Below are 19,495 nucleotides of genomic sequence, written 5' to 3'. Positions count from 1 at the left end.
CGCAACTGCCCCCTAGTTATCACCATACAGAACTCCTGGGCATGGGTGCGGTAGCTTCACCTCGTCCATCCATGACATCATCCACATCATTTGTTGGGCGGCGCGAGTGAGAGAAATATACTCGGCCTCAACGGTTGAGAGTGCTACAGCAGCCTGGCATTTCGAACTCCAAGAGACAGGCCCCCCAGCCATGGTGAAAACATAGCCCGAGGTCGAGCGAGCGGTATCCCGGCAACCTCCATAGTCAGCGTCGACGAACCCAACTGGCATCAGTGGTTCGTCTCGGGAGAAAATGACCCCATAGTCCATAGTCCCTTTGATATAGGCGATGACATGCAATAGTGCACGCCAATGGGCCATCCCTGGGTTAGTCTGAAAACGAGCCAGAAGGCTCACTGGGTAACAGAGATCGGGTCGAGTTGCAAGCTGCCCCCACATAACTCGGCCCAAGAGACATCGATACGGGTACTGAGCCATGTCATCCTTCTCGGCTTGGGTTGAAGGGCATTGAGAGCTATCGAGTACAATTCCAACAGGCAGTGGGGTCGAGCGTACCATGATGTATTCAAGGCCAAAATCCTCAATGACGTTCTCCCAGTACGGTTGCTGAGAGAAAGATATAGTCCTGGCATCGAGGTCCTGGTTGATTTTCATCCCCAAGAAGTAGTGGTTCTCCCCCACATCCTTAAGCTCCCATTTCTCCCTCAACTCCCCTTTCCTTTGGCTAGCCTCATCTATGCTCGAAGACGCCCCCCACACATTGTCAGTATATGTATCTGTGAGGGTATAATTGCTACCTGGCTCACCAATCGTTCGTACACATGGGTCGGCCTGAGAAGTCTTGTATCCCAGGTCGTTGTATGTCTTCCCGAGTGTCTTGAACCAGTCATGACCGCCTTGCATCGTCCCATAAATTGTATGAACCAGCTTGCACACCTTCTCCTCTTGTCCTTCGATGATGTATCCTGGTGGTTGGTGCATGTAGATGTCCTCCTTTGTCTTGCTGTTCAGGTAGGCTGATACGAAGTCCACTTGCCATAGGTGTAAGTCGAGTTTGGCGGCGATGGCAGCAGACATGCGAATGGAGTCAAGGTGAGTGATGGCAGCCCAAGTCTCGTTATAATCCAGGCCCCGTTGCTGCATATAACCCTTCCCTACAAGTCTCGCCTTATCCCGCAACCACTTTCCATTGCCATCCCACTTCATCCCATAGACCCATTTGCAATCCTGTTAGGATCGTGCCAATAGGATTGCGGCAGTAAGTGCACGTAGCAGAATGCCGCGGGATGCGTCGGGCGTAGGCGAAGCTATTAGCAACGTCACCCCTGAGCCAAAGCCCTAAGATGGATACAGGCGGAAGTCTGCAGAGTGGCAGAGACGAGGTAAAAGATAAGTCCAACGGATCGGAGTTCCGCGGACTGGAGAACGAGAGTTAGACTTAGAGTCAGAGAGAGAGAGAGATTGGGCTGAACCAAGTTGATATTCGAACTGAGTATCTACAGTGTAATTCTAAGGCTTATATACTAGTTAGGAGTCCGATCTAGTTCCTACTCGGAGTGGTCTACATTCTAGGGTTGTCGGAGGATGTATTCTACCGGTCGGTAGCCGATGGGGTCCGATGACATGTTCACTACCGATGTTGGGCTATTGATAAATTAATATGGAGAAGTGAAATATAAAATGGAATATGAAATGGAATATGAAATAGAAACTGGGAATCGGAATCCGTAGGCTTCCGGGCTGTGGCTTGTTGGGTTGAGTGGAAGTTGGGTTTCCATCGGCATGCTCGTTACAAATCCATTATATTAGCTCCCTCTGGTGCATCGACAAGGTCCCAAGTGTGCTTCGTCATGTGCATCTGGTATTCAACATCCATCACAGCCTTCCAGCGTTCTTCATCAACCCGCATGGCGTCTTGATAATTCTTTGGGATATACGAGTCGGGCACGTTCTCAGCTGCAGCCATTGATGCTCGTGGTCTTCTGCTGTTAGTTGCCCATTCATCTCCACGGTCTCGAGCATCGGCTTCACATTGTTCGGATAATAGAGACTCAGTAGCGTTGTCACTAGGGCGAGTTAAATGCGACGACCAGTGTAAAACTGGTTCCATGGGAACTGATGGAGTCATTGATGGAACAGAGGAAGTAGGGGGAACAGAAGCAGATGTGGTAGAGGGCGTGTTAGACTCCTGCACAGTGAGTGGGACTTCTGTCTCAGTCTCCCCCACACTCACAGTGCGATGCGCATGCCCCTCGTCAAAAACAACGTCACGAGAGACGAAGACATGGCCCGATTCATCAAGCATGCGGTAGTTGGACCCTGCATAGCCCAAAAATACGCACTTCTTCGATCAATCATCCAATTTGCTTCCGCCATCCACCAGAATACCACCCGAAGTGGGTTTCTTCACCCAGCAAGTAGCCCCAAAAACACGTAGAAACGAGACGTCCTGGTGATGGCCTGTGAACGCTTCCGCCGGCACCTTGCCAGGGTGACGACTGGAAGGTGCGAGATTCCATGTAAAGATTGACATCGATGCAGCCTCCGCCCAGAAATGATCTGGCAAACCAGAGTCACTTAATAAAGCACGAGTATCCTCCATGATCATGCGGATTGCTCTCTCCGCAAGACCATTCTGCGCTGAGGAGTGTGGGGCAGTCAGCTCCAAAATAATCTCATGCTCCGCACAGTACTTGGCCCACTTAGACCCCGCGAATGCCCTGTCTGAGTTTCAGCCATCTTCCGGAACCTATCAAAGGCTGCCACGGTTGTCTCATCTGACTTATCAGCCAGGAATTCCCCCACCTTGAACGATGTACCACTATCCACAATGACCATCATATACGTCTTCCCGCTCACTGACGCAGTCCTCGACGGCCCCCACAAGTCTGTAGCAACAAGGTTGAGTCCCTCTACATCAGGGTCCGTGGGTTCATCAAATGGACGATGGGTCTGGCATGCGAGGATACAGTCTTTGCATTGCCCATGGAGGGAAGTGGAAGTAATGTTCAGGCCATCAACAAGGTTTTTAGAGGCCATCTCCTCAATCGTAGTGGGACTCATGTGCATGAAACGACGGTGCCAGTCTGCGAGCGAGGTAGGGGACGAGCGGGACGACATAGCTTGTGGTTGGAGGGCTGCATCGAGAATGTACATTCCATCTGAACCTCGTCCAGCAAAGATCTCTTTGCCAGACTGATCACAGACTACTGCTTGTCCATTGGAGAAAACAGTGGAGAGCCCAGCCCTGTCCAAAGAGCTAACAGACACGAGGTTCGCAGCGAGCGAGGGTGAGTGCAGTGCATTCTTGAATGTCAGCTTGACATCCTTCCCATCCAGACGGAAAGTCTTCGAGACTGTTCCCTTTCCGAGGATCTCAAAAGTCCCTTTCCCTTCGATGGCCGAAGAACCAGTGCGGAAAGCAACGGGTGTGTACTCCGTAAAATCTTCACAATTTCTGAAGAAGTAATCACTGGCACCAGAATCCATGAACGTCAGCGTAACAGAGGGTGTGCGTCCTTCAAAGGTGGTTGTCACAAATGCCCTATCCTCAACCTCGACATTGCTAATCAACTCAGCAGGTCCCACGTCCTCCTCAGCTTCATCCTCAGCTTCATCCTCACTTTCTGCCTTGTCATCATCGTCAACATCAACACTAGTCAAGCCAGGCATATCATCATCTGTGTCGTCGTCTGCATTGGAATACTCAGTGGCAGAGGAGCCCACACTTTCAATGTCAAAGGTATCCTCAGCCATTTCGGAAGATGCTGTGGAAGCTGAATCATCTCCCTCAGGTTCATCCCATCACCAGAAAGAACGGGTCCCATTCCACTCATAGGCATGACTCCCCGTCTCCCCATCCTCAACGATGATCCCATTCTTGTCCCGTTCCCGCTCAAGAGTAACGACACGTGCAGCGAGAACAAAATGCCTTGGTGTATTGGCCGAAGTGTTCACGGTTACATGGTTAGCCCGTCTCTGTCAGCCAAAATTAGGGGGAAATTGTCCCTCCTTTCCCCCACCTGGCCAATAGCAGTTTTGCGCAGTATGTTTGCTCTTATCTCGTGCCTTACAGCCAGGATTAGAGCATCCGATGGTAGAAGATCTGGCTGCTAATGCTTGGGACTGTGTGGGGCCTTTACCCGCCGCACGTAAGGTAGCAGCATGGGTCTGAAGGTGGGAGATTATATCTGTGGAGCTAGACAGCTGATACAAGCTTGGGAGGATAGGCATCCAGTTGGCCATTGGGAGAATCGAGCGAATAATGATACCGCGGAATTCCTGGTCTGTGAGGGGGGTGGCACGAAGATCATTAATGGCACGTCTCTTTGTACGGAGCTCTGCAACATGGGCATCAATATCACCATTGCCATCAAATTTGACTGCATTCAAGGACGTCTCAGCCTCGGAGAGAGCCATGTCAGTCTTCTTGGCGTGTTCAGCGATGATAGAATCCCAACATTCCTTCGCTGTCCCGTCAGTCCTTACCCCTAGTCCGATAGGGTCAAGAACATTGAGAACAATGTGGGAATGAGCTAGCTGATCACGGAACGTCCATTCGTCGTGGGAAGGGCTCGAAGAGTAGATTGGTGTGGGGTCTGGTGGTAGTGGAGTAGTTGTTGGTCCACTCGCGGAAGTCGCAGAGGCGGCAGGGCAGGGTATAGTACCTTCTATGTACCCCCACAATCCTTTCCCCTTCAATAGTTCAGTAAGCTGAAGTTTCCACGAGGCATAGTTTTTCCTGTTGAAGTGGCTATGGGTATCGGGGAGGATTGTAACTCCCGACGTAGTCGACGACATGTTAGGAGTATGTGTTCAATAGTAATGGTTGGGCAAGTGTGAGCAGTGGGCAGTAGTTGAGTCGTTGATAATAAAAATTTTGCCACGTATCCTTTTTGACTGAGCTATAGGCTACAGGGCACCATAACCTAAAGACAAAGGATATAAGTAATGATCTCAGTCGGACACAGCGAAGGTGGAACGACTGTATTGAAAGGTACTGTACCTAAAGACAAAGGATATAAGTAATGATCTAGTATGAATGAGTGTGAGTAAGTTATAAGCTAGAGACAGTAAGGTATACGTACCTCAGTCGGGCACAGCGAAGGTGGAACGACTGAGGTACTCGGGTATCGACGGCTAAGCTATATAGTGATCGAGTCAAGGACAGGAGGTAAGATATATATAGTAAGTAAAACGAACGATGGGAGAAAGATAAGGAAACTTGGTATACTGTACGGATATCCTCCAACAAACTCCAATTCCATTGCATGCACCTCAGAAATGATACTCAAAAATTATCTCAGCTTACCATATGCTTACATCTGGTTACCTTCTCTCGCAGTGATGAAAATGTCAGTTATGCATGCCGAAATTTGAGGAACTCAAAACTTGCTCGCGAAACTTCAGAATTGGGGCTCGCATCTCGGAAATAGTGAGGGAATCACACACATACAAAATTCCATGTAATTTGATGGGGAAACGGAGAAGATATAACTGAAAAGTGATATTGCGACTCGACGGACAAAAAAAGCGATCAAGCCCAAAAAGGCAGCTGCACCAACTATTCTGCAAACAGCAATAACTTCCCTCCAATATTGTCGTGCCATGTCAACATTAGCCTTGACATCTATAGCACACAGGCCTATTCTCTCTGCTCGGTCATGGCCTATGACACCATCTTTGCCAATCTCAGCGTCCAAGTGATGGTAAATGAAGAACCAACGATACAAAAAGGTGGGTCCGATCGACTCATACTCGGATACACTGCGCAACGCCCTGTCTCCGGAGATGTATCAAGTACGGGAAAGGAAACAGCCTCTGGAAGAGATCGGGGTTCTTCAAGCTCATCACGGGGTACGTGTTGTGTTCTCTTCCCCTTCTTTTCTGATAGATGAATCATTTCCAGAGTAAACTTTCGTCCACTGTGTACAACCATGTCCAGGTATAACTTGCAGATGTCGATACCCTTGCCAATCCCTTTCTCAGCACTCAGGAGCCATAAGCCCCACTATCATACATGACATCAAAACTTACAGACTACCTTTTTTCTATCAACATTGCAGCCAAATCTCACGCTATGATGGAACAACCTTAATCTGACAGCTGCACTGAAATCTCGTCAGGATGGTTTTCTTGATTCCCTTCCAGGACACAACTTCTTCCATGATTCAACAGAACACATCTCTGAGAGGCTTCCAGTTCACATCGCCACTTTTCCTACAATACAGGGCTTTCCTCAGGAATATCTCACTTCAAGTCACATCTCCATCACAAGCTGTTGAAACTATCAATGTGCACAACAGCTCAATTATTAGCCAAACATGTTTGTCACGTAAGGATCCTGGTTCGACTTGATACTGATGGACATCTTTACAGCAGCCAATGCCAAGCATGGCCATGAGCTGCACTATTTATAATGGAAGAGTTGGTACATGTTATTCCCATCCACTACCCCATTTCTCTTACTTTTCCTCATGGTGATTCAGGCAGATATTCCACCAGATCTTACCAATGAAGACAAAGCTTTCATGTTTCAGTATCTTGATGCTAACCTGAACAACCAAATTCTTTATGCACTATTACATGGTAGGCAACAATGTTTAGTGCCTTCACATGTAAGTGTTAATTGATGACAGGCATATACACTGGAATTCTTGCTGTTGCATTGTGGAATATATGTGAGCCAGGAGCATCTCTACTACAACATCCAAGCTGATGTGAGTGGTACAGTCATCAACAAATGCTGGCCAATCCGACGAGCCTTGGTTGTTGTTCTTGTTCTCCTTCATGCTTTGACTACTATCAATTTTGCTGCCAATTGGTCATTTCTATGCTCTGCATTCATTGAAAATGGGCAAAGTTTTTGGACTGTATACTCAAAGCTTTGTGCTGTGAACCAAGCAGCCTTTTTGGAGATGGGTATTGCAGCCTCTATGAGTACCATTCTTGCAGACTCATACATTGTGTGTTACTTCATTTGTCATTATCCATGTCAGCTTACCATCATTTTGACTCTAGATTTGGTGCTGTTGGATGGTCTGGGGACAGTGCTGGCTTATTGTCCTGCTTCCAATCCTTTCCCTGATTTCTGCAACTGGTAAAGTGACTGATCTCATCTATCCTTTTCATATATTCAACTTTGTCCCTAGTGTCAAAAATCATTATTATATATCATGACTACTTCAATGCATCTAAGCCAGTACTATTCATGATGCTCTACACATCCTTTGTCCTGGTAACAACATTATGGTGCACACTGCTCATCATTTTCCGCATTTTGACTGTTACTGGGGTTAGACATGGAGCAGGCAGCAGACTGAGAGTTTATCACTGTTTTATTGAAGTGCTAGTGGAATCCTCTGCTCTCTATTCAATAAGTCTGATTCTATTCTTGGCTTTCTACATTCGCCATGATTTTGGATGGTATTACCTTGATCCCATAGTTGGTATTGCGAAGGTGTGTTCACAATATTAAATCTTGTTATTTATTAAGCACCTTGTGTAGGGAGTTGCACCCACACTCCTTGTTGGCAGAGCAGCAGCAGGGCACACACATCCAACTGAAGAACATGATGAAAGTGCAACAGTGTCGACTCTTCATTTCCAGGCATCTTTGCAACCTTCACATCTTTCCGTGACAAGCATTCAGCACTCCACCATGCAGAGTGCAGTCCTTGAAGTGGACCTTGAAGCTCAACAGGAGTGGTCAGATGAGCTTGTGGTAGTTGTTGAAAGGACGGAATAGAGCTCGTGTCGAATGTCTGAAAGTCGAGGTGAGACCGAAGACTAAATTTAGACTGATTTTGTGCTTGCTATCGTTTTTGATTATCATACTCTCTACTTATTTTTTGATCAACCATACTTAGAGTATCTAAACTTCTGTAATCCCTCCTTCCCTTTGGATCTTTATGCATGAGCTTGTAGGACAGTTGAACGCGCTGCCCCTGAGTAATGTGCGAAGAAAGAGGAATCGGGATTAGCCGAACCCAACTTGTTTCTTGCTTTTGTGCAAGACGCCAAGATTCCACCCTGCGCTTCACCCTGCCATCTGGGAACTCCGAGAAAGTTCGCAAGAGCCGCCCTTCAGAACTCGAGCGAGCATCTTCCGACGGAGTTTGACTCTAATTTCCATTAGCGCATACTTTGCTATGGAAACTAGATATCACCTTGGACGATTCAGTCTCGTCTGCAACAGACATTTACTCCCCGCCATACGCCAAGCACTACACCCATCATGCATCAAGCTCGCAACCTTCCAAATGCACCATCGAACGCGAAGATGTCGGTATCATTGCGAATAATCGCCTTTGCAGCCCATCCGTGATCGCGAATCTTCCTCTTGATGCCGTTCAGTTGTACGCGTCCAAGTCAAAATTTAACCACCCAAAAGCGGCGGTGGATACGCCACGAATCAAGGATTCTCCTCAATGACCGGTTTCCAGATCGCCTTACGACGTACGACTTTGCGGCGGTGGTTGGTGCCGGCAATATTTGGGACGAAGTGTATGTGGTGCTGAGTGCTCAGGCCCAAAGTGCGAACGTACTTGGAGGGTGTGAGTTCCTTTCCTGACAATCGGAGGACAGGATGGTACGATTCTGTATACGACGAGGGACTGAGTGCCCAGCCTTGCATATTCACGTCTGTCACGCCTGTGAGTGTGTGCAGTCATCAGTTATCTGAAGAGATCCAGGCATGGAATAATGTCAATCTTACACAACTCGCTGAAAAGATCAAGTCGCCACTGGTGTTGAGAGTCGGACACGTTGGCTGCTACCTCGCTTTGATGTTCATTATCCTCAAGTAGACACGTACGAGCTATGACAGCGGGATCGTTGTCTCTGGACAACTGCCATCCGTTTGTGCGCGGAAAGCTTATGGTACATTGATTTCCCCTTTGCCTAGTCGAGTCGTGACTCACGGACGGACGGACTTTAGTTCATGCACAACGGTGGAATCGCCGATTTCCATCTGATAAAGCGGAAACTGCAGAGTCAACTGCCTGACGTCGCCTTTGACACGGTCCAAGGCAATACAGGCGAGTCGTACCCCAAATTCCCTCCATCTCCCAGCTCACGCAGCCTATTAGACTCTGAATGGACCTTTACACTCTTCCTATCAAAGGTAACCCGAATTCTCTTTTCGGTTTCGGTTTCTCATACCCGGGTAGCTCCCAGACCCGAACGCCACGACCTTTAGCTCCCAAACATTGTGAAAGGCGATGCTTGCTTCCCTGAATGCCTTTGCAGAAGAGGCTGGGATCGCTGAGGTTTGCTCGATGCTGTTTCTCCTGGTGTTTATGGATCTGATTGTGCTGTTTTGCTAGCCGAGTCTTATCGACTTTTGTGTAACGGATGGGAGACTGTAATTGCTACGCGGTATATTTCATCACGGAAGGATGAAACGGCTCCCCTGGTAAACAATGCATTGCTAAGGTCTATCAAGGTAATGACTGACGCGGTTGCAGTGGTTCCCGTCCGGCACGACGTTCAGTGAATACGCAGATGGCGGTCACTATAAGATGTCAAAGGCTGACAAGCGAGAGAACATAATCATGGTGCGTCTCTTTTAATCTTTTTGCGTGATTTGCATATCCTTTTAGATTGCGAGCGAACCACTTACGTTTGAACGTATCTGCTTCTAGCTGATTGGATGGAAATAAAAACTAATACCATGGTCATCATCGCGCCCAAGATGAAGCTCTTACAGATATCGATAATCGATCAATTTTACGTCGCGCCTTCAGACTCTAATTCTGCTCGAACTATCGAGTTTGCACGAGAGAAGGGGTTGCTTACACCTCGCAAGGAGCTATCTATCTTCGCCATAGATTATATAGAATAGCATATTTTGGTTGTTGTACATACTAATTGGAATCTAACCAGGGGTTACCTGTGCGGGGCACGATAGTTGATCATTACATCCAACTGTACGATGAGTCGACAGCAATGTGATATCTACTGATTAGAGCTATCTTGCGAAGAAGGGGAAGTTGTCCCGTTTCCATTTCTTGAGGAGCGGGCTGTCATCATTTGAATAGCTAGCGGTGTTCCTATTGCAACGCAAGTCAGTCAAAAACGAAGCTTTCTTCTTCAGGTCGGGTGAGATAAACTTGGAGGGAGAGCCATATCCTTTGATCTAGAGTGCGGTGGCACAAACGACCGTCCCAAGTACGTGAGTTTGTCGAGTTCGCTCTCGAAGACCTCGGCAAGACCTGCCTTGTCATGAATGGCACTGTGAAGGAGGTCCGAGAGCTTTCAGTCAGAATCCCCAGCGTCGTAGCGAACGGGAAACTATAAACCCAGAAAATAGCAGCGGCAGTTTCGGGCTGTTGAATTTGAGCCAAGGTAGAAATGCTTTTAGCTCGAGCTTGTTCTCTGGAACAACGTCTCCCTCTTGGCTTCAGAACACCTGTTTCGGGGAGACTTGGGGAAGACGGTGTGAGAGTAGAGGCACTTGTGCTTGACATGCGTCAGGAAGGGCAGCGCGAGGGGAGGTGGGTAATGACTGTTTATGTACTTTGGACGGAGGGCGTCTCCTCGTAGTAGGGGTGTGCAAGTTTGTTCATATATTAAGTATTTCAGTATTGGAGCGCGATGAAGGGGAGGGAGAAATAGTCGCAGTCGTCTGGGAATGCGATTGATTGCCATGACAGGGATAGGCTGAAGACAATGTGAGATGAGAGCTCGTTTACATCGCGGGTTGCCACCCGCCGGTAGGTGCAATTCGCAATCAGTAGTTCTAGCACGTCTCTGATGTCGTCGGGGGGTGTCGAGCGAAGCTATGTATGGCAAAAAAATTCAGATCAAAAGATGCAAGGTATAGCTCAGCAGGGGTTAGTACACGGGAAGAAGGAACGAATGCCGACACATACAGAGTGTCGGCATAGAGGCGTCGTGGTAGCAGGAAGTTTTGAGAGCACAGTGGATGTAGACTGACATCAGCTGACAAGGGGGAATTTACCACGGCCCCTGTTGTAGTCACGTTGTTCGTGATTCTTTTGTCCCGCGTCGACTGCAGTGGCATGCGTGTACCGACAGAACGCGAACATGTCGTTTAGCCCTTGGATCCTCTGGAGCGCACTCTCCCATACTGCCAGGTAACGTTTCTCGTGGCTGACCTAAACGTTTCTAAACCATCCTCGCAGACTGTCCACCGCCCTTCAGATCCTGATCTTCCTCCCTCTCACACTAGTCACACTCTCCAAACCAGCCTTCCTCCTGCTCTCCCTCCTCCTCACCGTGCACGCCGCCATCCATGGCACCATGATCCTCTTCTGGGGTTCCCCCGCGCTATCGCTCCTCCAAGTCCCGATGCACCCGTTCCTCCTCCTCGTCTGCTTTAATGCATTCTCCACCTCCGTCCATCCGTGGCTCGGCCCCGCCACCTCCATATGGGGTACGATACTCACCTACATGGGCCCGCTGTTCATCGCGCTGGAGGGCCTATCGAGTTTGGTGGTGGTGCAGAAGCTGGGGCAACAGGGGAAGAAGTTGGTAGAGGAGGGGGAGATATATCAGTTTGGGTTACTCATTGCTTCGGCTGGGACGTATGTGGCTAGTGCTTGGTGGATTGTTAATGTGCGTTGTTCGTTCCTTTGTGTGTGAGGCTGGCTCGTGGTTCTGACTCTCGCTAGGCGTACCCTGCGGCTGCGTCTTCCCCGCTGTCCTCGACGTTTCTCGGAGTTGCGATTACCGCGTTGCTCTTTCTTACCTTCATTGGCTTCTTTTTGAGACGGACGAATATCATCGAGTCTTCCGGCCTGGCTTTGTTCATGGCGTACAATGTCTGGCTTTGTGGATTTGACCAGGAGTTATCTTCGGACCCGTCTTATTCTTAGTATGTACTACTCTACCTTTCGGAGAGGCGACAGTACTGATTGCTGTGATAGCGTCCCGCTCCTCCCAAACCTGATTCCTCATCTCCAGACTTTGCTCAATTTCGTTACGAACACGCTGCCTAAACCAGTGTTGGTGGCTTTGTTGTACCGACTGACGGTGTTGCAGCTGGCTTCGAAGATCTTGCCGGGTATCGGCGCCGACAGTTGGGACGACGAAGATGGTGTTGATAATGGCTGGGAGGATCGACCGGTGAGAGAACGTGTATACTTATGTCCTTGCGCTAATCTTTCCTCTAGACGTTGACGTTGACTCGGATACTCTTGACGTACCGACAATTGATTTTCGTGACTGTGTACTCTCACCTCCTCTGTGAGTCTTTTCGTCTTTCACTTGGGGTACATCGCTGACCCATTGTCCAGTGTTGGATCATTCATCCCAAGTATGGTGGCGATGGATAAACATCTTCTTCACGCTGGTTATGTGGTCCATCGAACTACTTGTTAGTACTGAAGACGATACGGTCCAAAAAGAATGGAAGGTAGATTAATGTTTCACGGTTCCTGTACTTGTTATGCATTCGCTTTCCATTCTGCTTGGCTGTCACCCATTCCCTCGTAATATTCTCGTTTTAAACCAGTGCTGTTTGCTTTACTATCCCAGGTATGGTGGCGACGGGCTGTCTTACTGGGCAAGTCGATGTAACCGCAAGCATTGTTAGGTGGAGTGGTAAGACTTGCAGCCATAGTCGCTGCTGTTGTTTGAACATAATCGTTGTAATGGATGATGGCATTTGGGACTACTAGCTCGTACGCGAGCACATCGATAGCGAGCCCATACTGGTTGCTCAGCCACGAATACCCTTCAGAAAGGCTTTCAGCTAGGACTTGGATCCTCACATGGCATCGTCAGGAAACAAGTTGGTTCGGCTGATCCCGAAGCACTTTTCTTCCTTCGCACATTAAGCGCGTTCAGCTAGGCGCAACCATCTTGTAATCGCTTAACTATGCATCTGAATCAGGAAATGATGGAGAACAGAGTATGGCCTGAGTTATGGGTATGTTGAATGTTCTCTGGAGTTCCTACTATACTCATAAACATGTAGACAGTAGAAATAACATTGTTCCTCAGGACTCTCCTACAAGCTCATGCATAAAGATCCAAAGGGAAGAAGGGATTACAGAAGTTTAGATACTCTATAGTTGATCAAAAAATAAAGTCGAGAGGACAATAATCAAAAAGGATAGCAAGCAAAAAATTACAGTCTAAATTTAGTCTCCAGTCTCACCATAAGCTCTATTCTGTCCTTTCAACAACTACTACATGTTCATCTGACTGCTCCTGTTGAGCTTCAATGTCCACTTCAAGGACTGCAGTCTGCATATTGGATTCTTGAAAGCTTGCCATGGAAGGTTCTGAAGGTTGAGAAGATTGTGAAGATGTCTGGAAATGAATGGTAGACACTGATGAACTTTCATCATGTTCTTCAGTTGGCTGTGTGTGTCCTGCTGCTGCTCTGCCAACAATGAGTGTGGGTGCAACTCCCTACACAAGGTGTTCAATAAAACATGAGAGTGTTCAAGATAGCATACACACCTTTGCAATGCCAGCTATTGCATCAAAATAGAGATATTCAAAATCATCACAAAGGAAAAAAGCCAAGTATAGAATCAGAGCTATCGAATAGAGAGCAGAAGATTCCACTAGCACTTCAATAAAACTGTAATAAACTCTTAACCGGCTGCCTGCACTGCGTCTAACCCCAGTAACAGCTAAAATGCGGAAAATGATAAGCAGTGTGCACCACAATGTCGTTACCAGAATGAAGGATGCATAGAGTGTCAGGAATAGTACTGAGTAATTTTCACTGAAGTACTGATGATATACATCAATGATTTTTGAAACTACACAAAAGTTGAATATATGAAAAGGATAGATGAGATCAGGTACTCTACCAGTTGCAGAAATTAGGGAAAGGATTGGAAGCAGAACAATAAGCCAGTGCTGTCCCCAGACCATCCAACAGCACCAAATCTAGAGTTGAAAAGATGGTAAGCTGACATGAATAATTACTAACAAAGTAGCACTCACAATATATGAGTCTGCAAGAATGGTACTCATAGGGGCTGCAATGCCCATCTCCAAATAATCTGCTTGATTCACACTGTTAAGCTCTGAAGACACAGTCAAAAAGCTTTGCCCATTTTTGATGAATGCTGAGCATATAAAAGACCATTTGGCAGCAAAAGAGATAGTAATCAGAGCATGGAGGAGAATAATGACAACCAAGGCTCGTCGGATCAGCCCTGAGCGTTTATTGATGACTGTGTCACTCATGTCAACTTGGATGCTGTAGTAGAGATGCTTCTGGCTCACATATATTCCACAATGTAACAGCAAAAATTCCAGTGTATATGCCTGTCATCAATTAACACTTATATGTCAAGACACCAAATGTCATTGCCCACCATGCAATAATGCCAGGAGAATTTGAGTGTTCAGGTTAGTATCAAGAACTTGAAATATGAAAGCTTTGTCTTTGTTGGTAAGATCTGGTGGAATATCTGTTTGAGCCACCATGAGAGAAAGCAGGTGCAATGGGATAGTGGGTTATGAGAATAACATGTACCAACCCTACTGTTATAAATGGTGCAGTATATGGTCATGCTCATTGGCTGCTGCAAAGATGATCATCAGTATAAAGTCAAATCAGGATCCATACATATTGAACATGTTTGGCAACTTAGTGAACCATCATGTACATTGACATTTTCAACTCATTTCAACTTGCAAGTCCAATGTTACTCGAAGTGAGATATTTCCGGAGAAAAGCTTCTATTGTAGAGAAGCCACTTACACAAACTGTGAGCTTCTCAGGTATGTGTTCTGTTGAATTAGGTTCTATCCAAGAAGAGAATCAAGAAGTTCATTAACTCAAGTGAGGCACCTACCAATGCAAGCCTGTTCTGTCATGATGTGAATCTTAAGTAGGTCTTGCTCCACAATCTAGGAACATTTTGATGCCAGTTTCTGAATGTCACTATGCTGAAGATCCTGATATTTGAGTCTCAGTAAAGATTTTCATAGGGGTACCAGCTTTGCAAATCATATAGAAATAAGAGCCGGAAGCATGGTCATATAAGATGGGAGAAAGTTATCCTGTAAATGGGGCATCTATTGGAAAAGCAGGGGAAGAGAAAACAACACATACCCTACAATGAGCTTAAAGAATCCTGATCTCTTCCAGAGCTTTCCAGTACTCGATATATCTCCAGGGACAGGGTGTTACACAATGTATCCGAGTATGAATCGACTCATCTTTGTTTCCATCGTCGTTTCTTCAATAGCCATCACTTGGACACTGAGGTAGGTAAAGGCGGTAGCAGGCCAATACTGAGAGCTGAGAGAATCGACGGGTGGGCCATAGAAACGACATGATGCGACGGTATTGGAAAGAAGTTGATCAAGTTACACAGAAGAGTGGCCGGGCATCTAGAAAGGATCGGGACAGATGGCGAAGGAGGGGAGATAGCTGTTCGCTGTGTGGTGAAGAAGACAAGGTCTCACAGTTGGGCTCATTATTCTGGTGACCGTAATCACGGAAGGCAGTACATGTGCTACCACCAGCATCCCAGAGGTGGCACTGCAACTCACGACGTCTTTGTCGTTTCAGGCTATACTAATAATACTAGATAACACATTAAAATGGCGATTATTGTCCAAACCAATGATTCTTTAAAAAGCTCACTTATTCATTCGTACCTCCTTCAGTTTGTCATTTCTATAATGCCGGTTTCATCGTTGAGTGATCGTTGATGCTAAAGTTCCGTCTACATGCATTGAACAACCTGTCTTCATACGGATCATTGAGTCTGGTTTACCAGAGCAAAAGCTCCGTAGTACTAGCATCTCAGCCGCTTCATAGATGACATCTCTCCAGTTCCAGAATTTCCTGGTGATGGTGGATTTGAGTCCAGTAAAGCCCAGAAAAAACCGGCTGTTCAAAGCTCTAGGGGGTTGATACCGCTGAACATCCAAGTGCTTCGCTGTCATCCATTCCTTCGTAGTATTCTCGTTTCCAGATCTGGGCTTTTTGCTTTACTTCTTCGAGGATCCTCTTGCATGCTACAAAGGCTTCTTTATGGTGGGGAGAGGAGATGGCGATAACTGGGATTTGAGTTAGTGTAGGGATGGGTGAGGATTGTAGTAGTGCTTATTGAGGTTCTCCAACGGGAATGACACCAATCCGGTGATGAATGGTGCAACGAATGAGGGAACTCTGCGATTCTGGTTGATGCTTCAAACATGTTAGGCTTTGCCACGCGTCTTGAATTATACTAGCCATAGTCTTGATAGCCAACTTTGAATAAGCTTGGTATTCAAGGCACATAATGGTTCTTTCTAGTACATAGATATGCATTTCTCCATAGTGCCAACGGTTTGATACCAACCTTTGAATGAATTTCGTGTAGCACCTAGTAGGCAGTATAAGGATATCAGAGCCAAGCCTGGCCAAGAGCAGGTCGACTTTACCAATGAAAACGGTGGTAGCACCCGCAGCGTCGTCCCCTACAGATTGAACTATTTGCTGGATGTCCAGGGGCTGTGAAGTTATTGAACAGACTCTGCCTGGGATGTCTAGAGCGATGTCAATGGTTGTTGGCCCGGTTTCAGCACAGCCTCCCACCGCACTGCTCCCCAAAGTCCAAGAAGCATTATCCACACACAAGCCAGTAGTAGCCCTAGAAGTCAGCCAGCTGTATCCCCGGCTACACGTACAAAACCTACGACTACGTGCACCAACATCGCCTTCCTCCACCGTCTTCAATCTCATTTCTCTCCCTTCCCTCTGCCCGCCCCTTTGTCCATCTGCAATTGCTGCCTCCCATCCCGCCCTCCTATCCTCAGCCGTCGACCCTCATCCTTCGTCTTCAGCATCAATTGCAGCATCTTGCCAGACAGCCGCATATCGTGTCAGTGCCAGGCAGTGCAAGAAAGGAGGGCCAGTGTCGTGCAGGATGGTGTTTGGGTACTAGTAGGCACAAACTCACAGGGTAGCTCCATCTCACAGGTGCGGATTGGGAGTGTTGATGTGGATGCACGCGCACTCTGCGTAAGCCACTTGTTAGAATACAAACAGTAAGCCCTTGTAAAGTCAACACCCCTTGATAATATTAACATGCCTTCATTCACAGCATCCTTCGTTGTTGTAAACTGAGCCATTGCACTGCATTTTCATGAGTGTTGAAGGGCGGGAGTCGGTGCAGAGAAGTTGTTCATCCTCGGTCAGGGTACACATCCACACCGGGTGCGACGATGGCTCTGCCGCAGGTGTTGGTGGGAGTATGTACACTGTACATGGTCTACTTGTTAGAATACTAATGAAAAAATATTGTAAACTCAACACACCTTCAAATACCACACCAATAACATTATCATCAACCCCTCATTCAAGCGAAAACGTTGCACTAACAGATAAAGACCTCAAATAGTCATTGTGACTCGAGCCGGGGCGCTATGCTTGCCGAGTGTTGGTGGGACAGCTGCCATGACTGTAGAGCTTGTGGGTGATCATGTTGGTGTTGGTAGACCAACATCTCTTGTTTGGGCTTGTCAGGGATGTGTCAATTCACCCTAAAATGACAGCATCAGAAACAGGCGAGAGGGTACTGAAAAGGCATACTATGAGGCATGTTGCACGCGAAAACAGGCTCGCGAGAGGTGTCAATTGACTGTTCGAGGGGACGGCAGCTTATAAAAACCTAGGCAGTTGAGAATACAGAAATTCGTTGAAAAGACAATACACACACCAGCAGCCCCATGTCCTACCAATGCAATTGATTGATATATAGCTACAGATAAGGATTTTTGTGAACAAAAGGCAATGGCACTCACAAGGGGAAAAAAGCTTACCTCTGCATTTTTGAACGTGGGAGAACTGCATCACGATCTTCGAGATCGAGATCGACAACAATGGCAAAGGGACTACCAAACAAGCTATGAGGATAAAATCAAAGAAAAGGAAAACAGACGAGCTCACCACTGAGCTCGACGATGAAATAGCAATCAAGATGGAAGTCCGTACACCATACTAGGTAGTAGCAGAGTCGAGAGTGAGGAAGTAGAGGTCAAAAGAGGAGGGGAGGACAAAGGGGTGAAGTGGGAATGAAGCAGGGAACTGGAGTTCGATCCCAAAATTGACCCCACTTTTATATCCAAGGAATCTCATCAGAAACGGTGTGGAGTTTCAAGTTGGAAAGAACCCGGAGAGAACACGAAGAGAGAATAATGAAGCAATCATCGGACGTTGATCAGTTCTGACTGACAGCGTTGTTATTTCCAGTGTGCAGTAAGTTTGACATATGGCGACTTTGAACTTCATAGATTAACAGTTCAGATAATGATATTCATTGTCCTTGTCTCCTGGGTAATCTTGTCAGCTCCAACTCTGAGATTAGACTGGGAAGAAAAAACCTTGAATGCTTCGCTTGACTTGTGGTGATCGGAGGCTCTGGATATCTTGCCAGCCTCTGTGCCGTGTTCCATCGAGTACACCTTTGTACTCATGCGTTTGCTCTGTGTGGATCAATTGATCAAGCAAGCAATAAATCAACGCTCTTGAAGAAATTTAATATAATTTGAGTCACTCCCAAAGAAACAGAACCTGAAAAATATGCACCAGTGCTCGATGTCTTCGTATCCTCATGCTACCAGTCCCATATTGGGAAAGCAGCAACTCAAAATGACCTCGGGGCTAGGAAACTGGGGATGGGTTAAATTTTAACAAATTCAGGACAGAATACACACATTTTGAATTGCTGAGACCCATTTCCAGGACTTGAATCGGGGGAGGAACATGAAAAACAGCTGAGAGTATGACAGCTCTGCACTTGCAAATCAATCGACAAACGCCACTCCAGAGACAATGCTGAGAGTGCAGTGATAGGAGGAATACCATTCAATTCTTCATACCAGGCTGCATAAATGTCCCCACATTCGAAACCGGTTGAAATTTGAATAACACCGAATTGAAGGGTTGCTCAAATTATACATGTGGTGATTACAGGAAAGTTCTAAAATTCAGAGTGAATACAACAATTTGAAGTGACATTTTGATGGGAACATACACGAGGCATCAGGATGGATAGACGTCTTGCCAGTGATATGTCGATGTCGACTGATGTTGGTTTCGAGTCCTTGAAGCAAATTATGAGGGCCCTGCTACATACATTCCTCGAAGAATAACATTATTTGACCTAAAAAAAATACAAGAATGAGACTCAGCACAATTTACTCTCAGAACCTGCACAAGTTCACTCACCAGTAGTATCCCATTAAACACGACATCATAAAATAAACCACAGTTCCAGAAAATGGATGAAAATCAGGGAATCGGCGATGTCATTGATATCCTAGTGGAAGGAGGTGTCGAGAGGTGGGACTTGAGCAGAGCATGTCCAGCTGATAGTGAGGAGGTAGGTGAAACGAAAACTGTCCCCTGTCGAAAGAGTAAGCAGTGAACTTTGAACAATGGAAGATGTTGTAAAACTAACCTGGAACTTGAAACGAGATAGCAAGTGATTGATTATTCTAGTCTCGGGAGAATTCAATGTTCATATGACATTCGCTTGGCGTCAAAGGAGCCGTAAAGCATTTT

At 46.8% G+C, this 19,495-nt stretch overlaps 8 protein-coding genes across 8 annotated transcripts; 4 read left to right on the top strand and 4 right to left on the bottom strand.

The window, feature by feature from the left end:
* Window positions 1-3,981: 3,981 nt before the first annotated feature.
* EV420DRAFT_1248082 (uncharacterized protein) lies at window positions 3,982-4,200 on the bottom strand (the record flags this gene model as incomplete). The annotated part of the gene is made up of 1 exon (XM_060466706.1): window positions 3,982-4,200. A coding segment is annotated over one exon (219 nt), but the record flags the coding sequence as incomplete, so codon positions are not given.
* A 237-nt stretch (window positions 4,201-4,437) lies between these two features.
* Window positions 4,438-4,749, bottom strand: EV420DRAFT_1255075 (uncharacterized protein; the record flags this gene model as incomplete). The annotated part of the gene is made up of 1 exon (XM_060466760.1): window positions 4,438-4,749. A coding segment is annotated over one exon (312 nt), but the record flags the coding sequence as incomplete, so codon positions are not given.
* A 1,727-nt stretch (window positions 4,750-6,476) lies between these two features.
* On the top strand, window positions 6,477-8,807 carry EV420DRAFT_1648076 (uncharacterized protein; the record flags this gene model as incomplete). Its single annotated transcript, XM_060478111.1, has 9 exons — window positions 6,477-6,588; window positions 6,639-6,680; window positions 6,733-6,965; window positions 7,021-7,099; window positions 7,152-7,459; window positions 7,508-7,667; window positions 8,138-8,357; window positions 8,419-8,534; window positions 8,587-8,807. 9 exons carry the CDS (start codon window positions 6,477-6,479, stop codon window positions 8,805-8,807), a joined length of 1,491 nt encoding a protein of 496 aa, XP_060325750.1.
* On the top strand, window positions 8,587-9,699 carry EV420DRAFT_1767781 (uncharacterized protein). Its single transcript, XM_060480937.1, has 8 exons — window positions 8,587-8,654; window positions 8,733-8,880; window positions 8,939-9,038; window positions 9,090-9,124; window positions 9,171-9,269; window positions 9,327-9,415; window positions 9,468-9,564; window positions 9,590-9,699. The coding sequence occupies exons 2-5, from the start codon at window positions 8,821-8,823 to the stop codon at window positions 9,213-9,215; spliced, it is 240 nt and encodes a 79-aa protein (XP_060325749.1). The 5' UTR covers window positions 8,587-8,654; window positions 8,733-8,820; the 3' UTR covers window positions 9,216-9,269; window positions 9,327-9,415; window positions 9,468-9,564; window positions 9,590-9,699.
* EV420DRAFT_1570451 (uncharacterized protein) lies at window positions 9,535-9,901 on the top strand (the record flags this gene model as incomplete). Its single annotated transcript, XM_060474260.1, has 2 exons — window positions 9,535-9,557; window positions 9,645-9,901. A coding segment is annotated over exon 2 (187 nt), but the record flags the coding sequence as incomplete, so codon positions are not given.
* A 1,088-nt stretch (window positions 9,902-10,989) lies between these two features.
* EV420DRAFT_1313839 (uncharacterized protein) lies at window positions 10,990-12,824 on the top strand. Its single transcript, XM_060468620.1, has 6 exons — window positions 10,990-11,099; window positions 11,148-11,580; window positions 11,637-11,839; window positions 11,892-12,090; window positions 12,138-12,210; window positions 12,261-12,824. Exons 1-6 carry the CDS (start codon window positions 11,050-11,052, stop codon window positions 12,386-12,388), a joined length of 1,086 nt encoding a protein of 361 aa, XP_060325747.1. The 5' UTR covers window positions 10,990-11,049; the 3' UTR covers window positions 12,389-12,824.
* A 310-nt stretch (window positions 12,825-13,134) lies between these two features.
* EV420DRAFT_1648074 (uncharacterized protein) lies at window positions 13,135-14,418 on the bottom strand (the record flags this gene model as incomplete). The annotated part of the gene is made up of 6 exons (XM_060478110.1): window positions 13,135-13,383; window positions 13,435-13,742; window positions 13,794-13,872; window positions 13,930-14,162; window positions 14,215-14,256; window positions 14,307-14,418. The coding sequence occupies 6 exons, from the start codon at window positions 14,416-14,418 to the stop codon at window positions 13,135-13,137; spliced, it is 1,023 nt and encodes a 340-aa protein (XP_060325746.1).
* Window positions 14,419-15,870: 1,452 nt separating this feature from the next.
* Window positions 15,871-16,496, bottom strand: EV420DRAFT_1570437 (uncharacterized protein; the record flags this gene model as incomplete). Its single annotated transcript, XM_060474259.1, has 5 exons — window positions 16,371-16,496; window positions 16,348-16,349; window positions 16,289-16,310; window positions 16,081-16,238; window positions 15,871-16,005 (listed from the first exon to the last, which is right to left on the bottom strand). Coding segments are annotated over exons 4-5 (238 nt in total), but the record flags the coding sequence as incomplete, so codon positions are not given.
* Window positions 16,497-19,495: the final 2,999 nt, after the last annotated feature.

Source organism: Desarmillaria tabescens, assembly GCF_030435595.1.
Source record: "Desarmillaria tabescens strain CCBAS 213 chromosome Unknown EV420scaffold_47, whole genome shotgun sequence".
In the NCBI taxonomy this organism is placed as follows: Eukaryota; Fungi; Basidiomycota; class Agaricomycetes; order Agaricales; family Physalacriaceae; genus Desarmillaria; species Desarmillaria tabescens.
Note: the sequence above shows the minus strand (reverse complement) of the source record. Positions and strands in the feature narration are given on the sequence as shown.